The sequence below is a fragment of the Peromyscus leucopus genome, chromosome 15 (genome assembly GCF_004664715.2).
Source record: "Peromyscus leucopus breed LL Stock chromosome 15, UCI_PerLeu_2.1, whole genome shotgun sequence".
NCBI lineage: Eukaryota > Metazoa > Chordata > Mammalia > Rodentia > Cricetidae > Peromyscus > Peromyscus leucopus.
The window spans coordinates 36,231,248-36,253,491 of NC_051076.1; the positions used below are offsets into that span (position 1 = coordinate 36,231,248).

Here is a 22,244-nt window from a genome sequence, read left to right on the forward strand (position 1 = left end):
GGACCCTAGAAGCACTGTACCTAAGCACTGGACCTCTGAACCACTCCTAGCTGAAATGATGTGCTATTCTTTAGGAAAAGTCCTCCCCTTCTCTTACCTATCCTCTTATTTGTCTCTCAGAATTTTAATGTTACTGTTTTATTGATTGCTTACTAGAAAAGATTTTGCTGCATCTTTCCTCATTGAGAAAAAATGTATCTTTTCTAAATTTTTTTCTGTGAAGTTCACCTTTTTATTATCATTTTTACTATATCTAAATAATTTAAAACCCAGTTCAGAAATTCAAATTCCCAGAGCTTTTCCCCCCAGTACATGTCTGGTTTAAAGGTACTAATGGAGTCTTTTCTAATGAAGAGTGAGGTAGGCAGTGTTCTTGCTGTTGGGGTGGGTCTGGGGAAAGTCTGTCACAGACTGGACTTAGAAGGACTCCATCCTTCCTTCCTTATAGTTTTGCACGGCTGCTGACTTAGAGGCTTTGTAGTTCTTAAAAGCACGGGTTCTAAATGCTTGACTTCCGGGATAGCATATCCCTTTTGTTTTCTAAATGCAACCATGCTGCTTCTGTTAAAAACAAAGTTTATGTCAGGCTTTTACAGTATTCCATGGTGTTTCCAAAGCAGTGAGAAACGCCATTCTAATGAATAAATATACTTTGTACAGAATTTGCTTGCTCTAGTTGGTTTTTATTTGGTGATTATTACAGTGTTCTTTCTCCATATTATGCCATATTGTGCTAATTTTGAGAACCCACTCCACCACTGGTGTTTGGACTGTCCTGTACCTGTTTTTCTGTTATCTGTAATTAATGTATTTAGACAAACCCAATGTAGGCATGGTGGCACACACTTGTAATTTCAGCACTTGAGATAATGAAGCAGGAAGATTAGAAAACTGAGGCCAATCTAGACAGCTATGAAGGCACTGTCTCAAAAGAAAATGAAAGAAAACCCTCAGAGATGATTCCTGTATTGTAATGCTGTGCCAAACAATGCCCAGTTGTATTTCTTTCTTTAAAACTTGTCCAGTCATTCTGCACTGCCCATTTGTAAGACATCTTAATAGACTAGCTTGAATTCCCATCTACTCGAGTGGGAATTGATATAAAACAAACATATAAGATTGTGGTAGGATGACCTGAATGTTCCTCAGTCTTTCTTTGGAATCCAGTGACCTCCTTTTTCCGGGTCTAGCTTCCCTCTGCTGTTTGATTGAGCAAATGTGACAGGGATAAAAGTCTGTCCTTACTTGGTAGTGACATGACTGGTTTCTATTGTTGTTGCCATTGTTTGGTTTTCTTCCCTTTTCTTTTCAAGACAAGGTCTCTTGTATTCTTGACTGGCCTAAAACTCTGTAGATGAGTGAATGATTCTGACTCTACCTCCTAGTGTGGAGATCACAGGAACTCTGTACTAGGATTACAGGCATATGCCGCTGTGCCTGGTTTACGGAGTGCTGGGGATATGGTGTGTGCTAGGCAAGCACCTCTATCAACTCAACTCCATTGCCAGCCCTTGAGACACTCCAATCCCCTCAAATATTTTTGATTTGTGGTTGCTTGAATGCTTTAATATCTATAGAACCCATAGAACCAGAAGACATAATAGGTATCAAGAGTGAACATGCTATGTTTTTCTTCCTTCTCCAATACAGGAGCTGGCACTTACACTACCTCTTCTTTGAGTACAAAATCTACAACCACATCGGACCCTCCTAATATTTGTAAAGTAAAACCCCAGCAGTTACAGACAAGCAGCCTACCTTCTGCAAGTCATTTTTCACAGTTAAGCTGTATGCCTTCCCTGATTGCCCAGCAACAGCAGAGTCCACAAGTTTATGTGTCTCAGTCGGCAGCAGGTAATAATTTTAGGTTTGGTTATAGGAATTTAGAAAATGAACTTTTCTCATAACTCTTTAAAGCTTGGTGGTTTGGGTTTGTTTGTTTTGTTGGTGGTGGTGGTTTTTGTTGTTTTTTGTTGTTGTTTTTAGTGTACTTTTCAAATATGTCCTTCTGTAGATTTGAATCCTATCCCTCCATAACAAGAATTCTGGGACTTTTAGAGAGGTGTGTGTGTGTGTGTCTCCTTTTTTTGTCTTGTACATTTATGACAAATTAGTGTCTTATAATTTGCAAAGTAATTTGTCCATGCCTTCTATTTCATTAAAATCTCCAAAGTATCTTACTTAAAAAAAAAATAGTGAAGTTCTTGGTGAAAAGAACATAAGAGGGGCTGGAGAGATGGCTCAGTTGGTTAAGAGCACTGGCTGTTCTTCCAGAGGTCCTGAGTTCAATTCCCAGCAACCACATGGTGGCTCACAACCATCCATAGTGAGATCTGGTACCCTCTTCTGGTGCACAGCATACATGCAGGCAGAACACTATATACATAATAAATAAATCTTTAAAAAAAAAAAAAAAAAGAACATAAGAACAGCAAACAAGAAAATATTGTAATGGTGACTGTTACAGTGGCCATCACAAATGCTTAAACTTGCTGATGGTTTAAATTCTGAATAATGCCATTCATAATAAGGTTATTAGTAGCTAACATCTGTTATCTAATATCTAAGGTATTGTTTTACTAGCAATGCATAGTTTGTGAATTAACAGTTCTTTCTTACAAGATTTGTGTATTCATCTATATTGACTATTTTATAAATAAGAATCTTGATTCCTATCTGATAAGTTTAAGGTTGTTCATTTGACTGTTGTATAATAGTCACAAAAAATAGTATGCTTGGGTCGTCAGAATATATTGCTTTACAACGACAGCAAATCACAAAATTGTATGTTTGAAATATGTAAAAATATATTTAAAATCTATGCCAAACTTTTTAATTATTAAATCCCAATTGCTTTGAAATATGTTGCCCTATTCTAGTCAGTAGTTTAAAATTGGAGTGGATTTGCTGGTTCAGTGGTTAAGTTCAATTTTTGTGTGAAATATTTCTAATACGCAGCCAATTGAGAACATATGAGAGCATCTATTTCATATGATCCAGTAGTGCCAGATTTATAGTGTGTTATTTACATACACTTCCTCACTAGAAGTTTTATGTCTTAACATTTACACTTTTTCTTTGACTATTAATTTTCAGAGGGCTTACATTTGAAATCAGCTAGAAAATATTTTTTTACTGCTGTAAGCAATTTGGTTTACTGATTTGAAAATTCTGAAATTTAGACAATACTGTTTATTTTTCCTGATGGTCTATAGCTCAAATTCCAGCCTTCTATATGGACACAAGTCATCTATTCAATACCCAGCATGCACGGTTGGCTCCACCTTCCCTGGCTCAACAGCAAGGTTTCCAACCAGGCCTCTCTCAGGTAAACAGTCTTTGACACTTCTCTTGGATTCTTAGTTGTTTTTGTTTTTGTTTTTTTTTTTTTTAAAAAAAAAAAAAAATACCTTGAATTGTCTTGTGTATAGTCTATTAGCAAAACTTGGGGGAAAAAATTTTAATTCCCCAAATTATCAGAGCTTAATAGTTATCGTTATGCAGTAAGTCATAGATTAAAAAGAAAATTAGTGTTAAAAGGGAGCTGATATATACTATAAATCTTTTATTTTTATGTCTGGATTTCTGTTGTTTTTATTTTCTCAGTCTTGTGATTTGTATGTATGAAGCTTGTACCTATATATGCACTTTTTGTTTGTTTGTTTGTTTTTTTCATTGCAGCCAACATCAGTTCAGCAGATTCCAATTCCTATTTATGCCCCACTGCAAGGGCAGCATCAAGCCCAGCTGAGTTTGGGGGCTGGACCTGCTGTTTCCCAGGCTCAGGAATTATTCAGTTCTTCAATTCAACCATATAGGTAAATTGCATTAAAAGTTGATATTTTTAGTATTATAATTGCAGATTATGTGGTATCTAGTGCTAACTCTGTTTCCCCAAGCCCTAGGGTACCATGTTATAAACTAAATAATTAAGCATATTCATTATATGTTGCAAGCCTGTCTTTGGTGATTTCAGTTAGGCCTTGTTTTCTTCTGTTTTGTTCATGGTTCAGATAGGATTTTTATAACCTGTGGGCAGCCGTCTTGATTAGAGGATGGTGACTCAAACTTAAGAGTCCCAGCACTTCGGAGACAGAGGCAGAAGAATCACTGCAAGTTCAAGACCAGCCTAGGCCATAGAGTGAGATCCTGTCTCAAAACAACAAAACAAGAAACTTTATTTTCTTCCATACTTGTCTTAAGACAGACCGGGGGGGGGGGGGGGGGGGGGGGGAAGGGTGTCACACACACATCAAAGAGAAAACTAGGTTTGGCTCTCAGTTTTGTAATGAACATGTAAAACTTGAATCGGTTATCATAATTAGGAGGTAAAATGTAAACTGTTGTTGCTAAGAGCAGGCTTTTGCATGTGGAGCCTCCGAACTTTTGCATATAGAGCTCTGATGCATGCTGGACTTGAAAAAAGTGGCCATAGACATTGCCTTCTCTACCTCATTACTAATTAGAGTACTTGGTCATTTGAGATACTTGTTCTTAAGATTTTCAGATTCTAAATAAAATTAATGTATAACATGACCTTCTATTCCTTAATATTTACATAGATCACAGCCAGCCTTTATGCAAAGCAGTCTGTCCCAGCCTTCTGTGGTCCTCTCTGGTACAGCTATCCACAACTTCCCAACTGTCCAGCACCAGGAACTTGCCAAAGCACAATCGGGCCTTGCCTTTCAGCAGACTTCAAATACTCAGCCTATCCCTATACTGTATGAGCATCAACTGGGGCAGGCGTCAGGACTAGGAAGTTCTCAGCTGATTGACACACATCTTCTTCAGGTAAAGGAGTGCTTGCTTAATCAGGGTGTTCTTGTTGGGTTTTGATTTTGTTTTTTGTTTTTTTATCCAGATTCTTTTAAGCACATAGTAATTTACAAAGAAAAAAAGATTTTTGTTGTTGTTTTGGTTTTTTGAGACAGGGTTTTTCTCTCTCTGTATCTCTGGCCATCCTGAAACTCACTTTGTATACCAGGCTGGCCTCAAACTCAAACTGTCTCTATCTCCCAAGCACTGGGATTGAAGGCGTGCACCACCACACCTGACTAAGATCTTCCCTTTTAAAATGATCTTATTGATACAGATTGCATGGGAATTTCCTTCTTATTTATTTATTTATTTATTTATTTATTTATTTATTTATTTATTTATTCTTCTGTTTTCTTGTAAATTTTTCTAGGCAAGAGCAAATCTTACCCAGGCCTCAAATCTTTATTCTGGACAAGTACAGCAGCCTGGTCAGACAAATTTCTATAACACTGCCCAATCACCAAGTGCTCTCCAGCAGGTAAACTATGGCATGGTAAATTTCCTCAATTTTCTATATTATTCTTTGTATTGCTTTTGTTATTCTTTGGATATTTATATAGAACCAAGATAGAGGAAGTGATTTTCAAACTTCACTGCAATGTTCTGGGGATTCCATTAGCTCCACTGAAAGCTAAAGGTGCTTCCTTCAGTCCTATAACAGCCAGCTCTTCACTCTACCTCCACCTCTAATTCATTCTAGTTTTTTCTCTTTTTTTTTTTAAAGCTGAGTTTCCATGTAAGTTTCTTACAGCTTCTAAGAAAAGAATCCATGAATATGAAAGTTTGAAAACCATTTTTTCAAGAATATAATGTGACATGCCCATTAGTGTTAGAGGTAAAAAAAAAAACTCTAAACAAGTTAATAACTTTGGTGCTATAGCAAAGAGTGGCAGTAAAGACAGCACCTTAAATGTGTGGATACAGTTAGATTTCCAGTGGAAAATGAATGTTCTCTTCTGGCATTATTACACATGGTAGAAGGCTAGAGAAGGGCAAGTCATTAATCCTTTGCTTTGGTTTGCCACTGATAGGAATGACGGTTCATAATATTTTATTGACGCGTAAAAGTTGTTTGTATGTGCCAGGCGATGGTGGTGCACGCCCTTAGTCCCAGCACTAGGGAGGCAGAGGCAGGTGGATCTCTGTGAGTTCAAGGCCAGCCTGGTCTACAGAGGGAGATCCAGGAAAGGCGCAAAGCTACACAGAGAAACCCTGTCTCGAAAAAAAAAGAAAAAAAAAAAAAGTTGTATGAAAATTAGAAAGTTTTTGTTAAGAACACTCATTTTGACCAGACTTGCAAATAATATGGCAGTATTGGTGGAGGGAACTTTTGCTGCTTGGATTCTGTTTTGTATATTTGACATGCACTATGAGTGAGTATCTTCAAAGTTAGTCATCATTTCATTGAATATAGTTTCTTCACTACAGTTAACATATACAGAACTGTAATCTTGATGTTCATATGGTAATGAAATCACCAGACAGCACATTTCTCAAGACCTGTCCCTGTTGTTATGCAGCATATGGCTGTATATTGTCATCAGACCACTAATACAAGAATAGAGATAGTTAGGGCTGAGTGCAGAGCTTCATACCTTTAAACCCCCGAACTTGGAAGACAGAGGCAAGCAGATCTCTGAGTTCAAGGTCAGCCAGGATTACATAGTGAGATCTTGTCTTAAAGAGGAAAAAGAAAATAGTGATACTTACCTAAAGATTTGATGGATATTTGATGAAAATATTCTTACATTGTTCATTTTAAAAGTCTTTGAAGACCTCGTATGTATTACAGTTTCTCTTTGCTTCTTTTTCTAGGTTACAGTACCTTTACCAGCATCTCAACTCTCCTTGACTAATTTTGGATCTGCAGGACAGCCTCTGATTGCTTTGCCTCAGACACTTCAGCCCCAGTTACAGCACACAACACCACAAGCACAGGCCCCAAGCCTGAGCCGCCCTGCACAAGTCAGCCAGCCTTTCAGAGGCTTAATCCCTGCTGGAACACAGCATAGCATGATGGCAGCCACAGGAAAGGTTAGTGTACAGAAGGGCTTTCTGCTGATGGTGCTTAGAGTTAAGAGATGTGTATGTTCTGTTAGTGTTGTCCATGAAGATAAAATGCATGTACACATGACAGTCACACAAACATACGCGTGTGCGCGCACACAATAAAACAGATACAACTTTAAAACAGCTTTAAGATGGCTCATTGGGTAAAGTCACCTGTTGCCAAGGCCTAAGACCTCAGTTCAATCCCAGGAACCCGTATGGTGGAAGGAACCCACAAAATGTACTGATACTCACTAAATAAATACATAAGTAAGGTATAATGTAAATAAAACATCAATTTTTACAACCCCACCGAAAACCTCACATGCATGTATGCTTGTTTTTCTAACATCATTATTTGCTACCTTTTACACTCCCTGTTTTTGTCTAATTCAGAGGGTTTTTATGAAACTTTATTATTACATAATCTCTCAATGATAAAAGTCTGCTTGACCCAGTGACTATGAAATTTGAAACCAACTATAGGATTCTATAGTTTAACCATCATATATAGGACATTAAGCACAGAATTAAAGGAATGTTAACTTTATTTTGTGTTTTTTCTCAGATGTCTGAAATGGAACTAAAAGCCTTTGGGAGTGGCATTGATATCAAACCAGGGACACCTCCAATTGGTGGCCGAAGCACCACACCAACGTCTAGTCCGTTCCGGTAAGGAATTGACATTTAAATTTGCTTAGGAAATTGAAAAGTAATGAAGAAATTCAATTGTTTTATCAGTCCTATGTTAAGCAGAAGTGATTAAGACATTTATTTTGTTAGTTTTATCTAAGATGTTAACACTGTATTTTAAGGACATCCTTTTTAATACAAGTATAGGAACTCTTTCTCACCTTTGCTTCTCTTAATAGCACTACCATGGGATTTTTTTGTTTTTTAATTAACAAGTAAATGTGATGGAAACGCAAAAGAAAATATCTTTGAAAATCTAACAGCATTATTTACTTGGCACTACTCTACTAACCAGTGACTTCTTTTCCAAGGGCTACTTCGACAAGTCCAAACAGCCAGTCTAGTAAAATGAACAGCATTGTTTATCAGAAGCAATTCCAGTCAGCCCCTGCCACAGTGAGAATGACTCAACCATTTCCTGCACAGTTTGCACCCCAGGTAGGCAGCTCCTGGGGGAGAATGAATGTAGTGCTTGTAAATGGTGGCTAATCTGACTAAAGTTGTGGTTTTATGATCATGGGTGAACCAGTTAAGATGTGCACCTCTGAGTGAAGACTTGTCTGGCTTTAACAGTGGATGTATGATACTCAAATATATTCTTTCTATTGTTTATAAATACACAGGCACTCGTTGTTTAGTTTTAAAGCAGACAGTAGAAATACTCAAGATTCCCCACACAACTCTTGAAGTTTGAGTCCTGTTCCTTTTGTCTTTTTTTGAAGAAGTTTAATTCTCAGCGAAGGGTCCCAGTGCTTAAGTTTTCCAGGCCTAAAGTGGGTTTTTGTTTTTATGGTATCTATAGTTGCAGTAAGAGTTTCAGAATGTTTTAAATAAGTGGGTGGGTATGTTTGCTTCTCCTTCCCTTATTGATCATATTGAAGACTGACTAAGGTTGATAACTCATAGGCTAGACTTGGTTCCTAAGAAACACATTTGTTGAATTACTTTGTCTTCAGATCATGTTTGGCTTAGAAGTGTGCTTTTCTGCAGTTGTCCCTTTAAAGATCCCACAATCCTACTTATTTGGATCCTTTCTATCTCCCCTATAGAATTTGCAGCTGAAGTGCCATAGCATGCTTTGCCTAATTTTTCTGTTAAACTTTATAAGCATGGCCTGTATGTTCTTTGTCCTTATTAATGGAATGGCACGATCTAAAAACTGGCAAAGTGGGCACAGGTTTACTCTGGGATAAGCCAACCTAGTCTAGTTGGCTTTTTTTTTTTTTTAACAGTTCAATGTTGTATGTTTTGTTTTTTCACTCAGATTCTCTCTCAGCCTAACCTGGTCCCTCCATTGGTAAGAGCCCCACATACTAACACCTTCCCAGCGCCTGTACAGAGGCCACCAATGGCACTGGCCAGTCAGATGCCTCCTCCGCTGACCACAGGCCTCATGAGCCATGCTCGTTTGCCACATGTAGCCAGGGGTCCTTGTGGATCACTATCTGGAGTCAGAGGTAATCAGGCCCAGGCTGCGTTGAAGGCTGAACAAGATATGAAGGTTAGTACAGTGTTAACAGCCAACAGAGCAACAGTCTGTCTCTGAACCATGTCTTAAATGCCTCTGGACCCATAACGATATATCCAGGCATTCGTTGTCTTTATTAGACTTAACCAAGCTAACTACTTTTATTCACACCACCACACACACACCCCATTTTTTTCTTCCTTCCATCCTTACCTTTTCCTCCTTTTTATGACCCCCCCCCCTTTGCCACTGTAGTCAGGAATCAAATTAATGTTTAAACTATATCCAAATGAATTGCTTTTGAAATAAGTGAGGGAGATCTGAGTTTGGATGCACTATTTTTTTAAGTATTAAAAAATGTGATATGGATTGTTTATTACAAGTTACCCCGTTTTATTTCTTTTTTCCCCTTCCCTCCCTGACCTCCCCTCCCCTACCCAGTGTAATACATAATCATGGTTATGTGAACTCTGGAATGGGTAAGACATGTTAGCTATCTCTGATTTTTTTTTTTTTTTTTTTTTTTTTATTCACAAGTCATTTAAGTAATTTTTCATCTCAAACTGTTTTCTACATCCTTTTTTTTGCCTGCCACTTGAAATGGCTATATTCTAGAATATAAGTATAAATGAACTCAGTAAAGCACTTGGGATCCTTCATGATGAAAGGCACAAATAAACATGGGTTTGCTGAGGCCATTAGGAGTCTGTGTGGGGACAGTTGTCAGCATAAATCTTACCAGTCTGCCTGTATAACCAGTTAGAGTTTGTTTCTGTAATCGCTTTAGGGGTGACTCTAAGAATCTTAGTGATTTTACTTGCTTTATCATGACATGGATTAGACGAGATTAGTGCTTACAAGCAGGAGAATGTGCACAGTAATGCTTTACTCTGAATTAGAAACATGTTTGTGATAATGCTGATTAAAGAATTCAGCTAATTGACTGATAGCCTTTGTGTTTCTAATGCTGAGTAATACAACTCAAAGTCTCCCCTTTAGGAGAAGTCTTGTTACACATCACTTAGTTTTGTTAGGCTTGCCTAGGGCTCCATCTGTTGGTTACTACTAAAGTACCAGCCCCAAAAGCTTTGCAGATTGGGTAGCCTTCTGCTCCTGGCTACTTGCCACTTGATTTTCAAACACTTCTCATGTTAGAAATGGCATTAGAGCTTAATAATAATAGTTTCTTAACTATTTCTTAGGTTTCTAGATCTTTAGATAGTATGGGTTACCTCTAGAACATGAAGGAGTTTTGTTGTTGTTTTCTTTTTGTCATGTGAAAGAGGGGTAGAGAGTTAGGTTTTAATTGTATATGTTGTAGTACTATGATTTACAGATTAACCTAAGTACCTTCTTTGGGGCACAGAGTCAATGAAACTAAGATTATTTACCAGCTCAGAATGTGGTAGGAGCTATCAGAACTTAGTGATCAAGTGAAGTTGTAGTTACTAATTTCTGATGCTCTTCCCCTGCAGAAGAGAGCTGTGGGAAGAGGACTCAGCCACAAGACATTTGGTCCTAGGTGTTGGTAATGCCACAATATAAGTGCTTCCTTTTCATTTTATTGTAGACCACATATTGATAACTAGAAGTTTTAAGTGTTACAGTACATGTATGTTTTCAGATTTGCAAGCAGCCTCCCTGAATAAAGTATCCGTGAGCTGTTCCCCCCTAAAAATTACAAACCAACAGCAATGTGTATTTTATTGTTTATAAGAGGGCAGACGCTAGAAGATGGTGGGAGGTGGTCTTGTTTCCGGAATTTTTTTAAAAATCACATAGAATATTTTCAAAGATAGGAAGAAGCCTATATATTAAAAACTGAAAGATCAATGGGGCCAAACCAACTTAGGGAAAACTGATTTTTGTGATTGGTACAAAAATTTGAACTGAGATTGATTTGAGAGGCTTTGGTGATGTTGCAGTATTTTCAGTTTTTGTTTTCTTATTTTTTTTTAAGGCAAAGCAGAGAGCAGAGGTTCTTCAGTCCACGCAACGGTTCTTCTCTGAACAGCAACAGAGCAAACAGATAGGAGGCAAAGCCCAGAAAGTGGACAGTGATTCAAGTAAACCCCCCGAAACACTGACGGACCCTCCTGGTGCCTGTCAGGAAAAAGTAGAAGAAAAGCCACCCCCTGCGCCCACCATAACCACCAAGCCTGTTAGAACTGGACCAATCAAACCTCAGGCGATCAAAACTGAAGAAACAAAATCTTAAAAGCTTTGGTTTATTTGGGGGCATTGGGGATGGGTGGGCAGGGAAAATGAAGTCAAATAATGCCAGCAGCCAGGGGGTGGAATGGTCTGTGACGTTATCCTGTGTAGAGCTTGAAGATGCTCAAGGGGCATAGAGCATTTACACTGACAGAGCTGCCACTCCAGTTAAAAGGAGGCTTGCACCTACTGTGTAACGTCTGCTTGGTTGACGTGCATCTTCAGTCGCTTTATATACAAGTGTGTCCACACGTACATAAGTGCATACAGTTTAGACCTAAGGAAGGAGCTTTGTGATTCAATGAAACACCAAAAGTAGAAGGAAAATGACACCACCATGGCTCAGTTGGGCACTGGGTGGTCCCATTGATAGATAGATCAGCTGTGGTTCTTTTGCTCCCTTGTGTTCTTTGGATGTGTCTGTGGCATTTCTAGGCTTGAAAGTAAAATGATGCTAACTGGTGCTGGATAGAGGAGCCTTATTTTTTATTACGGCAGCTTGTTATTTTTGTAACATGGTGATTGGGTTGAACACAATAAAGTACAGTAGTAACTGATCTCCCCTTCTTCCTGGATGAGTGAGCAGATGATTAAATACTGATGTCAGCATTCTTGAGTATATTCAAGTGAGCAACATTTGGCTTCTGCTTCTGTTTAAAATGATGCTGTGTTTTGATTGTGGTCCGAAGCTTTGAAGCACTACTTGGCATCTCCTTCCTTCCTTGGAGGTCTCACCATTTAAGCATAACAGATTTGATAAAGTGTTGGTAAGGTGAGGTCTTGCTTGTCTCCACTAGATCATCTTCATTTGAATCCAGTGGTTATAAGGTTTTGTTTTAGGGGTATTCTTTCATTTTTTTTAATAACGGTTTTTAGCTGATGTTCATGAGAGAATGAATCCTTAGAACTGTGCCACTAGGTGAAAGGAAATCCTATCTAAGAGTGTTTCTTTACAGAGCTTGTCATACCATCCTTTGGGCCCTCTGCTGGAAAAGTAGAATCAAGTCTCAAATAATGCCTTTTCAATTGTATCCTCTAGTATTATAGGTGTAGGACAGTACTGTATCATACCTCTGTGAATGTAAAATAGCTTGTACCTGCTTTATGATACATAGTAGTGACTGTGCTTTATCAGAGCTGTTTTTAATGATGTTGCTCAGAATGTTTTCTTTCCAGATGATGATTGAGAAACTAATTTAAAAAAACAAATGGTGCCAGGTACCACAAGAGTAACAGGACTGTGCTGTTTTCTGGGGTTTTGTTTTTTACTTTCTTTCTTTTTTTTTTTAATTGAGTGTGCTGGATGTCTCTACAATTTTGTTCAAGTGACTGCAGAACCTGGAAAAGCTGTTGCTGCTATTGATGCATAACATACTGCTATTATTGGTCTTTTTATATAAATATAAATATATATATACATATATATAATTTGAATTTTTGGAAACTAGCTGTGCTGTCAACTTTGGAAAAAAGTATCCCAGTTTACCGTGTTGAGTTGGCATTGTACAGAAATTAACAGCCATATTGGTCTAGAAATGTTGAACTTAATTTTTTTTTCCATTTGTACAGGGGTAACGCACTGTATTAAATATGTAAGGTCTTATCTACGTGGGTTTGATTACAAAAACTAATAAAGTATTCTCTAAATAATGAATCGTGCAGCTTCTAATCCATTCCAAAATCTGAAGCAAGGCTTATGAATGTACCAGAGACCATAACCAAGAATACATTTACACTCTAGGGGGAAAAATATTGTCATCCAAATTTTGGATGAATTTCAAGAATTTTGAAGCTTATTCAGTCAAAGTCAGTATTGTTGTGGAGGGTAATAATTATGGCCCATGTTCTCAGGATAATCAAGACTTTGGGAGATGAAACAAGAGAAGGACCAGGTGTTAAAGGTCACTCTCATCTAGGTAGCAAGTTTGAAGCCCAGCCTGGGCTGTGAGACCCTGTGCGGGGAGGGGGAGAGAGGAACCATAGAAGCCCTGTCTCTGGGAAAAATAAAAACAACCTATAATTAGAGAGTCAGATGAGGAGAACTCTAAGATTGATCTTGATGGTTTAAAATGCCAAACAGAAAACATTTTACCATTCTTGGATAGAAGTGGAAGGACCAAAAGTAGACCTGAATATTTGCATGTTTCTCGGTACTTTTTTTTTTTTTTTTTTTTTTTTTTTTTTAGCACATTCACAGTCATTACTAGTATTTTCTGACTTGACAAAGCTCTGGAAGATTTTGTTTATTCCTGTATGTTTGACACATAGCTTCTAGATAGCTTTAGCAGAGCCAGTCACTGGGTCATTGATAGATTGTGGTTCCTACACACTTAAAATACTCGGACATTGACTGAGCTTTCAGGTCTGTGAGAGGGTTAGAAACTGTGACAAAGAGCTATAGTCACTACATCACATATTTGCCTTCTTATTAAGTCACTTCTGTCACTGCTACTTCATGTATTCCATTCCAACCCTAAGTTTAATCTCCATAAAGCTTGCATTGTGTCTACACACCAGTATGTGCTACTCAGTTGCGTAAAACACCACTGATACTTTGGCCTAGGTCTGCAATGGAAAAAGTCAACATTTGTGTAAGTCAGTGGTTCTCAACCTGTGGGGTCTTGACCCCTTTGGGTTGAACAACCCTTTCATGGGGTTGTCTAAGACATATTTACAATACAGTTCGTAAAAGTAGCAAAAGTAGTTATAAAATAGCAACAAATCATTTTATGGTTGGGGTTCACCACAACAGCCTTTAAAGGATCACGGCATTAGGAAGGTTGAGAACTACTTTTGTAACTACAATTTCCCGATCTTTAGTGTTTGGTTTTCACCTAGTTATGTGTCAACTTCCCTTTGGGGGCAGACTGGTGCTGTTGCCCATTGTATTTAACAGACCTTTTACTGGAGGGAGTAGAGCAGACAGAAGCCTCAGCATTTTTTACCAGTAGACTCCAAAGTCTCACCCTAATCTAACCCCAACTAAAGAGAGTGGCCTTCCTGAACATCAGTCAGCTGCACCAACTTCGAGCTTAGGAAGCAGATCTGGTCACAAGTCATGGAAGATGTATATGCTTGCACTGCAGAAGCAACATCCATTTGGGAATTGCAGCCCAACCTCAGAAGTGGGCCAAGACCTGCTGAGTGAGTGCCAGAGGTGGGCTGAGACAGATGGGGTAGGCCATCAGCCAGTGCTGTCTCTGCAGTCCTAGCACAGTCTGGACTGCTTTCCACATATACCCCAGAGATGACCAGTGAGAATCACAGCCATTTTGCTAACATTTCTTCAAACCACATGGTGATGCCAGAATGCTTCTCTATAAAGGGTCACCCAATTTGATCTGTGGGCTCTGCTGGTGGGAGCAGCTTAAGGGAGTTCTATACTAATCTGCATATCAGAAGCAGTGAAGAGCTGTGATTGTGGCTGATGTGCAGGACTAGCCAGGCCAGGGTAGTACACACCTCCCTCACCATCCCTCTCCATGAAACTGCTCTCCCAGCTTTACATGGAGCCTCACCTCCCATAAGGACCCCATGTTTCTGGAGGCAGAGGCAGGCAGGTCTCTGAGTTGGAGGCCAACCTGGTCTACAGAGTGAGTTCCAGGACAGCCAAGGCTACACAGAGAAACCCAGTCTCAAAAACAGAAAAGGCAGGACCACTCCAAATAGCCCTTTTCTATTAGTTTGAATCCAGCCAAAAAAATGATTGCTTTTCTCTCTGTCCCCTGAACAAGTAAACAAGAAACATATTGTCCATCTCGGCAAGGAAGTAATACTGTTTCTTTACTGATTTGTGTATTTCTTATTCTCCACTATTTTTCATCCTATATACTTCCCTCACTTTCCCTCTTTCTGTTCTCTATTTTTTTTTTCTTTTTTTGGTTTTTTCGAGACAGGGTTTCTCTGTGTAGCTCCTCTGTTTATTTTTTTTAAGTTCCTAATTTATCCGAGAAATACTTGAGCTATTTTAGTGTCCTTGCTGTGGGTATCATTGTTAGTACTCGAGCACTGATAAAAGCAAAGGATGCATGAATGACCATATAAGAGACCTACAACTATATAAAAGAGATTGGACTCAGTTTTCACCACGGAAAGAGAGTATCCATAAGTCCCTACCCGTTCCTGGGGAAATAGTGGCATAATGATTGCAGGAAGGGATGTTACTTCCTTTAATGGTGTACTAAAGGAACTAGGTGGGAGGAAGGGATTCAAAAAGAAAGGGAGGGTATACCAGAAAGCAGTGGGTGTGTATGAGTACAATCAATACATTGTATAGATGTATGAAAAAAAAAGTGCTTAGTCACATGAAAGCTTTAGTCAAAAAGATCCCATCTGAAAAGATACCCAAACCAACATTTGCACAAATAACAAGGAAACCAAATTTGTAAAGGGGAGGAAAGAAAAGCGAAATGATCCAAAAGTTTGTGAGTTCAAATTCTAAATCTAAATATTGAATGATTGAAATGCCAGACAAGAATGCAACCTAATTTTAAAAGCTGATTAATGATCTCAAAGAGGAAACAAGTCAGTGGATAAGACATGTAGAGATGTGGATGAGAGATTTATGAGAGGTAAGGGTTTGGGAGGAGATAAATCATACAAATCTTTTTTTTTTTAATGCTGAATGCCATTTATTGAAGGAGGGAGGGGGTCTTAAATACAGGCTTACAGCACAATGGGAGAACCCCAGAGGGCAGAAGTTTGCTACCACATTTTACAATCTTGCATCTAAGCTGTTAACGCCCATTATGCAGGATACACAGACAGGAGAGTGAAACCCAGGAGGGAATTAGCATAGGGAGGATATCAAGGTCAAGGTCAGCAAGCAAGGCAACAGTTACCCAAATCGGGGGCCAGGGACCTATAGGTCCCCCTTTCACTAATAAATGAGCTTCTGACTTAGGTTGTGTGGGACGTCAGCAGGTCACCTTAGCCATCATGGAGACGCCTGCCCAGGCCACACAATCGCTCTGTCTTAGGTTGGTGAGCGCCCCCCAGGCATTACCCATCTCTGAATACTCACTATCATACAGGCTCAATCATGTGAGCTGCAGAGTTAACTGCTGCCAAAGATCTCAAAGTGGCGCTGGGCTTGCAATCTGTGTGTTCAACACAGAAAAGACCAACAGAAGTCCTAACCCACCCATGGCCTTGGCAGTTCGTGTTCCTGGAGTTGTACCCGGCACTCTTTTGTACTTTCAAAACCCACTAAACGTTACTTACTCTGCTAGAGAGATTGTCACACGATTTTGTTGCAGATTGAGATTTCTCTGGTCTCTATAGCAGTGAACCCAGTGAGCCCAGGCAGAGGCAGGCAGATCTCTTAAGTTTGAGGCCAGCCTGGTCTTCAGAGTGAGATCCAGGACAGCCAGAGCTGTTACCCAGAGACACCCTGTCTCAAAAAACGAAAACAAAGCACATCAGTGGATCAAGTACAAAGGATTGAAGACAAGGTTGATGAATCTGATAGCAGTAAAGGAAAACTATCAATCATAACTGTGACTTTCAAGACCTGGAATGTGACTGAGAGACCAAATGTGAGTCTGGTATAGAGGAAAAACATGTTCTGTAGAATAACAAAATCCCTCAAATCTAGGAGAAGATGGATGCTTGGAGGCATTTAAAACTCAAATAGAAGAAAGGAACTCTCCATGTCACATAGTTCAAATTCTGTCTTAGTGCTGTTAACAGTGAAAGCTGCAAGGAGAAGCAGCAAGCTAATAAAAGCAAACTCAATAGAATTACATTGTTACCTCCACAGACACCCGGAAAGTCAAGGACACAGAGAATAATTTTGAGCTCTGAGAATAGACAGCTGACAAGATTACAATACCCAGCCAAGTTATTTTGGAGATAAGGAAATTCCAAGAGAAAGACGAAGTAAAGCAGGTGTCCTTGACACCCAAGACCACATTGCAGGATATACTTGGTGGAAACCTGAACATAGATGATGAAGAAAGCCCTGATCACTAGAGCTCAGAAAAGACAGACCTCATAAGAAGAATAGCCATGAAAGTTAGAAAAGAAACATCAAATTTGTAAAGCCAAAGTATTAGTCAGGGTCAGTTAAATGAATATAATTGATAGAATAAATAAAATATATATGGGATTTACTAGGCTGACTCCAGGTACTTCAACAAATACTGTCTCATAATGAAGGGGCCAAGAATCCCATAGTTGTTAAGCCTCCAGGCTGGATGTCTCAGCAGTCCCAGTCTGGCACTACAGTCCTTCCTGGAGGATTCCTGGAGTCCTGTCTTCAGTCTGCACTGGAATCCTGAAGGAACTGGGTTTACTGCCATCAGCAACAGGATAGACAAACTTGCCAGAGAAGGTGAGGGCAAGCACAAACTGAACTCCATGGCTTAAAAGCATCAAGTTGGGAAGTGGGTTTGGGAGGAGTTAGTTAGGTGAGTAGCAGAGGGTGAATGGGTAAAAAATACATTGTACATGTGTCTGAAATTCTCAAAATTTATTAACCAAGAGTTGATTTTTGAAATGGTTTGCAATATTAATAAACCCTTAACTAATTAAATAAGAGTCAAATTAATAAACTTAGAAATAAACATAAGGGGGCTGGAGAGATGGCTCAGCGGTTAAGAACACTGACTGTTCTTTCAGAGGACCCAGGTTCAATTCCCAGCACCTACATGGCAGCTAACAACTGTAACTTCAAGATCTGAAACCTTCACACAGACTTACATGCAAGCAGAACACCAATGCACATAAAATAAGAATAATTTAGAAAGAAATTTTAAACTGTCAGGGTAAGAGAGGAAAAAAAGACTATTTCGGCCAGGCGGTGGTGGCGCGCACCTTTAATCCCAGCACTCGGGAGGCAGAGCCAGGCGGATCTCTGTGAGTTGGAGGCCAGCCTGGTCTACAAAGCAAGTTCCAGGAAAGTTGCAAAACTACACAGAGAAACCCTGTCTTGAAAAATTTTAAAAAAAATAAAAAAAAAAAAATTCAAAGAGCTTCAGAAACCAGAAACACACACGAAGAAGAAGAAGAAGAAGAAGAAGAAGAAGAAGAAGAAGAAGAAGAAGAAGAAGAAGAAGAAGAAGAAGAAGAAGAAGAAAAGGAAGTTGAAAACTAGAGAAATGTGAGAGAGACACCAAAGAAAAAGCCAAGCAGAACCCAGCACCAACCAGCAGGCTCCCCGGATGCAGGAAGGGAAGCAGAAACCTCATCCAAAGGGTAAGCCTGGCCACCTGGTGCAGACACTGGGTCCAGTTCACGAGACAAGTCATAGCTCTTAATAAACACCTCAAAGCTGGGCGGTGGTGGCGCACACCTTTAATCCCAGCACTCGGGAGGCAGAGCCAGGCGGATCTCTGTGAGTTTGAGGCCAGCCTGGTCTACAAAGCAAGTTCCAGGAAAGGTGCAAAGCTACATAGAGAAACCCTGTCTCGAAAACCGCCCCCCAAATAAATTAATAAATAAAAATAAACACCTCAAATCCAGTTGCAGTATTACAGAGTGCTATGTCTGGCAGGATGGGCCACAGTGGAAAGGAGTTCTTCTCGAAAGGGAATCCGTTGACTTAAAACTGAGCTCTCCTAAGGACTTGAGACCAGGGAACAACTGCAAGTAGCAGAGCACAAATTCAATCTGCCCCAGTTCAGGAAACAGTTGGGGGTGGGAGTGCTGGATGCTGGTAAGTGGAAAAGGAGAAATCATAAGGAAGTCAATCCAGTTCACCAAGGGAAGGGGCTAGGTACCCTCCATGCCTAGGATCAAACCTCTCAACTGAGAAGAACTCTGGAGACTGATAATCCAGAGTCTGACATTAGCCTGTGGACCAACTACTGGAGCCAGCAACTGCTATGGGGTTCCCTGCTACAGAGTCCAGAGAACTCTGAAGCTGCCACAAAAGCTTTGGGCGTCCTTCGGCCCATCTATCTCTTTAGCAGGGTAAGTAATGCTCAGTGGGTTTTGAAAGTACAAAGGAAAGGGTGTCCGTCTGGATCTCAGGGCTGGAATTGCTTCTCCCTCTCCCCAGCCCACAAATGGAATGTTAGCTTCTACTTGCACCCTACAAGCTAGGAAATCTACCGGAGGTGGGAAACCCTGTCCAGACCACATATACTGCAAAGCTATGTGCAACCTGCAGAGGTCACCAGTACATAAAGAAGGGAAGACACTAAGGTGAAGCCCATTACTTATCCAGCATGGGCTCAAAACCAGCATGAATCACAAATTCAACTGACCCTCTTCCTTTACCCAACATCCCTGACTCCCAACACACACACCTTGGATCCAGAAAGAATCTATCCCAACACTTTATTTTTTATTCTTTTTCCCTTGGGGTGTGTGTGTGGGGTGTGTGTGTGTGTGTGTGTATGTGTGTGTTTAAATTTTTATTTTTACTTTACAAGCATTGGTGTTTTGCCTACATGTATGTCTGTGTGAGGGTGTTGTATCCCCTGAAACTGGAGTTACAGGCATTCGTGAGCTGCCATGTGTGTACTGGGAATTGAACCCCGGTCCTCTGGAAGAGTAGTCAGTGCTCTTAACCGCTGAGCCATCTCTCCAGCCCCTTGTGTGTGTTTGATTTTAACCATTTTTTTGTAGCATCATTATCTTTTATGAGTTATTTTTATTTCGTGTATATGATTGCTTGCCTGATTGTATGTATGTGCACATCCTGTCTGCCTGGTGCCCAAAGAGACCCCCAGGAACTGGAGTTGCACACGGTTGTGTGCTGCTTTGTGGGTGTTGGGAACCGAACCTGGCTCCCCTGGCAAGAACAGCAAGTGCTCTTAGCCACTGAACCCTCTCTTAAGCACCCTATTATTAGCACATTTCAAAGGCTTATTTATCTTCATACATTTCTCTATTCATTATTAGGCAAACTTTCTTTGGCTTTCTGTTTTCAATCTTTTCTATCATGCTTTTAGCACTATTTTGGCCTTATCCTACTATATGCTTTTAAAACATGTGTGGTGGCACACACCTTTAATCTCAGCACTCAGGAGACAGAGGCAGGCGGATCTCTGTGAGTTCGAGGCCAGCCTGGTCTACAGGACAGGGACCAAAAACTACACAGAGAAACCCTGTCTCAGAAAAACAACAAAAAGTGCATGTTTTTTGTTTTATATTCCCCTTCTTACATTTATGTAACTGGGGTTATGAATTTCATTATTAGGAAATGTTTCTTTAATTTTTCCTAATCTCCTTAATTTTCTCTTCCCCTTCAGAGATTTCGCAGCTATTTCTTTTGTTCATTTACTTGTTTCATTTCTGTTTTTCCCTCTCCCTGCCACACTCCTTTACATCATCGGTGCACATACAGTTCCCACACCCTGTCAGTTTGATGTCATTGCTGTTAAAGCCACTTGATTTCTGCACTCTGCTACTGGAGATTTACCTCTCCAGGATAGGCCACTCCGTAAGAAAAATCCCCAGATCAAACGGAGGGGACAACCAAACCACCAGACATATGAGACACAACAGAAACACAAGAACCAGAAAAGTCAATGCAACACAGCTCCTGTAAAAGACCATCGCCCTCCAGGTTTGATTGAAAGATGCTGAAACAGCAAAATGGTGTGTGAGGAAAATGCTCGAACAAGCAGATGAACGAAGTAGGAGAAATCTACCCAAGACGTGGAGAGGAAAGCAGGAACACAGCGGAAATGAGGAAAATGGATGATAAAAATCAGCAATGTGGATGAAAAAGCCAACGACATTGCAGAAAACTTGGGGATGAAATTGAGATTTTTGTTTAAAAAACAAACAAACAAAAATGTTAGCATTGGAAAACAACAAAACAAAAAAACAGTGGAGGGTATCACCAATTGAGTTGATCAGGCCGAAGCCAGAATACCAGGAATGGAGGACATACTAAATTCAACTTTCAATAGAGGAAAAAAAAAAAAAAAACCACAGCAGGAACTCTGAAATACGATCAAGAGACCAAACCTAAGAAGTGATGGAGCAGAAGGAGCTGAGAGGAAAGACTGTAGGCATACAAGGATCTAGTTAATGAAGTTATCGCAGGAAATCCCCCAAATCTCAAAAACAACTGGATATCCAAACACTAGAAGCATTTAGAATCCCCAGGAGATATGACCAGAGATGAACCTCTCTATAACATTTTGTAGTCAGGACACCAAAGATACAAAGCAAAAAAACAATATTAAAAGATGTAATGGGAAAATGCTAACTCAGGCACAGAGAGAAATACAACAGAGTAATACATTTCTCATCAGCTGCTCTAAAAGACAGGAAAGCATGACATTTTCTCTTTATCTCCCCACCCCCTTCTCTCTCTCTCTCTTTCACACTATCTCCCCTTCATGGGTATGGGTGGGTGGTTTGGTGTGCCGCTATAGTCGTGTGTGTGTGTGTGTGTGTGTGTGTGTGTGTGTGTGTGTGTGTGTGTGTGTGTGTAGGCCAGAGGCCAACATCAGGTGTCTTCCTCTGTTGCCCTCCACCTTACCTTATGTATTTGTTTAGGTTGAAACTATGTAGCCCTGGCTAGCCTTGTGTTTACAGAGATCTGCCTGCTTCTACCTCACCAGTGTTGGGACTGCAGAAGTACAGCACGGTCTCTGACTTTCACCTTATTTCTTGAGGTAGAATCTCGTTGAACACTGGCATTCCAGACATGTGCTGCTGTGCCCAGCTTTTAAGTGGGTGCTGGGGATCTTAACCCAGGCCCCGATGCTTACATGGCAAGCATTTTACCCACTAAACAAGCCATTGCCCCAGCCCCTAGGCGAAGTCCTTACAGTTTTCTTTGATTTACTAGGTAGTAGGGAAAGCTGGGGTCGAAAGGTTTGATCTGGGAGTTAGCAGGTTTGCATGCTGATGAGACAGAGCCAACAGGAAGAGGAGGAAATTTGATTATCAAAAATGATGTATGAACTTTTCCTGTGGAGACACAACACACACACACACACACACACACACACACACACACACACACACACACACCAGACCCAAGTAATGATTGCACCAAAGTCCAACTTGGTAAAGCAATGAGTTTCTATTG

General features: G+C 40.0%; 1 protein-coding gene across 1 annotated transcript in view; it reads left to right on the top strand.

Annotated features, from left to right (window-relative positions):
- The window catches only part of Prrc2c (proline rich coiled-coil 2C), a 79,994-nt gene extending 67,095 nt beyond the window's left edge, over positions 1-12,899 (top strand). The window contains exons 27-35 of the mRNA XM_028864436.2: positions 1,651-1,854; positions 3,216-3,328; positions 3,682-3,818; positions 4,563-4,794; positions 5,192-5,299; positions 6,637-6,855; positions 7,439-7,542; positions 7,875-8,001; positions 10,992-12,899. Coding sequence (XP_028720269.1) covers positions 1,651-1,854; positions 3,216-3,328; positions 3,682-3,818; positions 4,563-4,794; positions 5,192-5,299; positions 6,637-6,855; positions 7,439-7,542; positions 7,875-8,001; positions 10,992-11,249 — 1,502 coding nt within the window. The 3' untranslated portion in view covers positions 11,250-12,899. The remainder of the gene's footprint in view (positions 1-1,650; positions 1,855-3,215; positions 3,329-3,681; positions 3,819-4,562; positions 4,795-5,191; positions 5,300-6,636; positions 6,856-7,438; positions 7,543-7,874; positions 8,002-10,991) is intronic.
- The last annotated feature ends 9,345 nt before the right edge of the window (positions 12,900-22,244 follow it).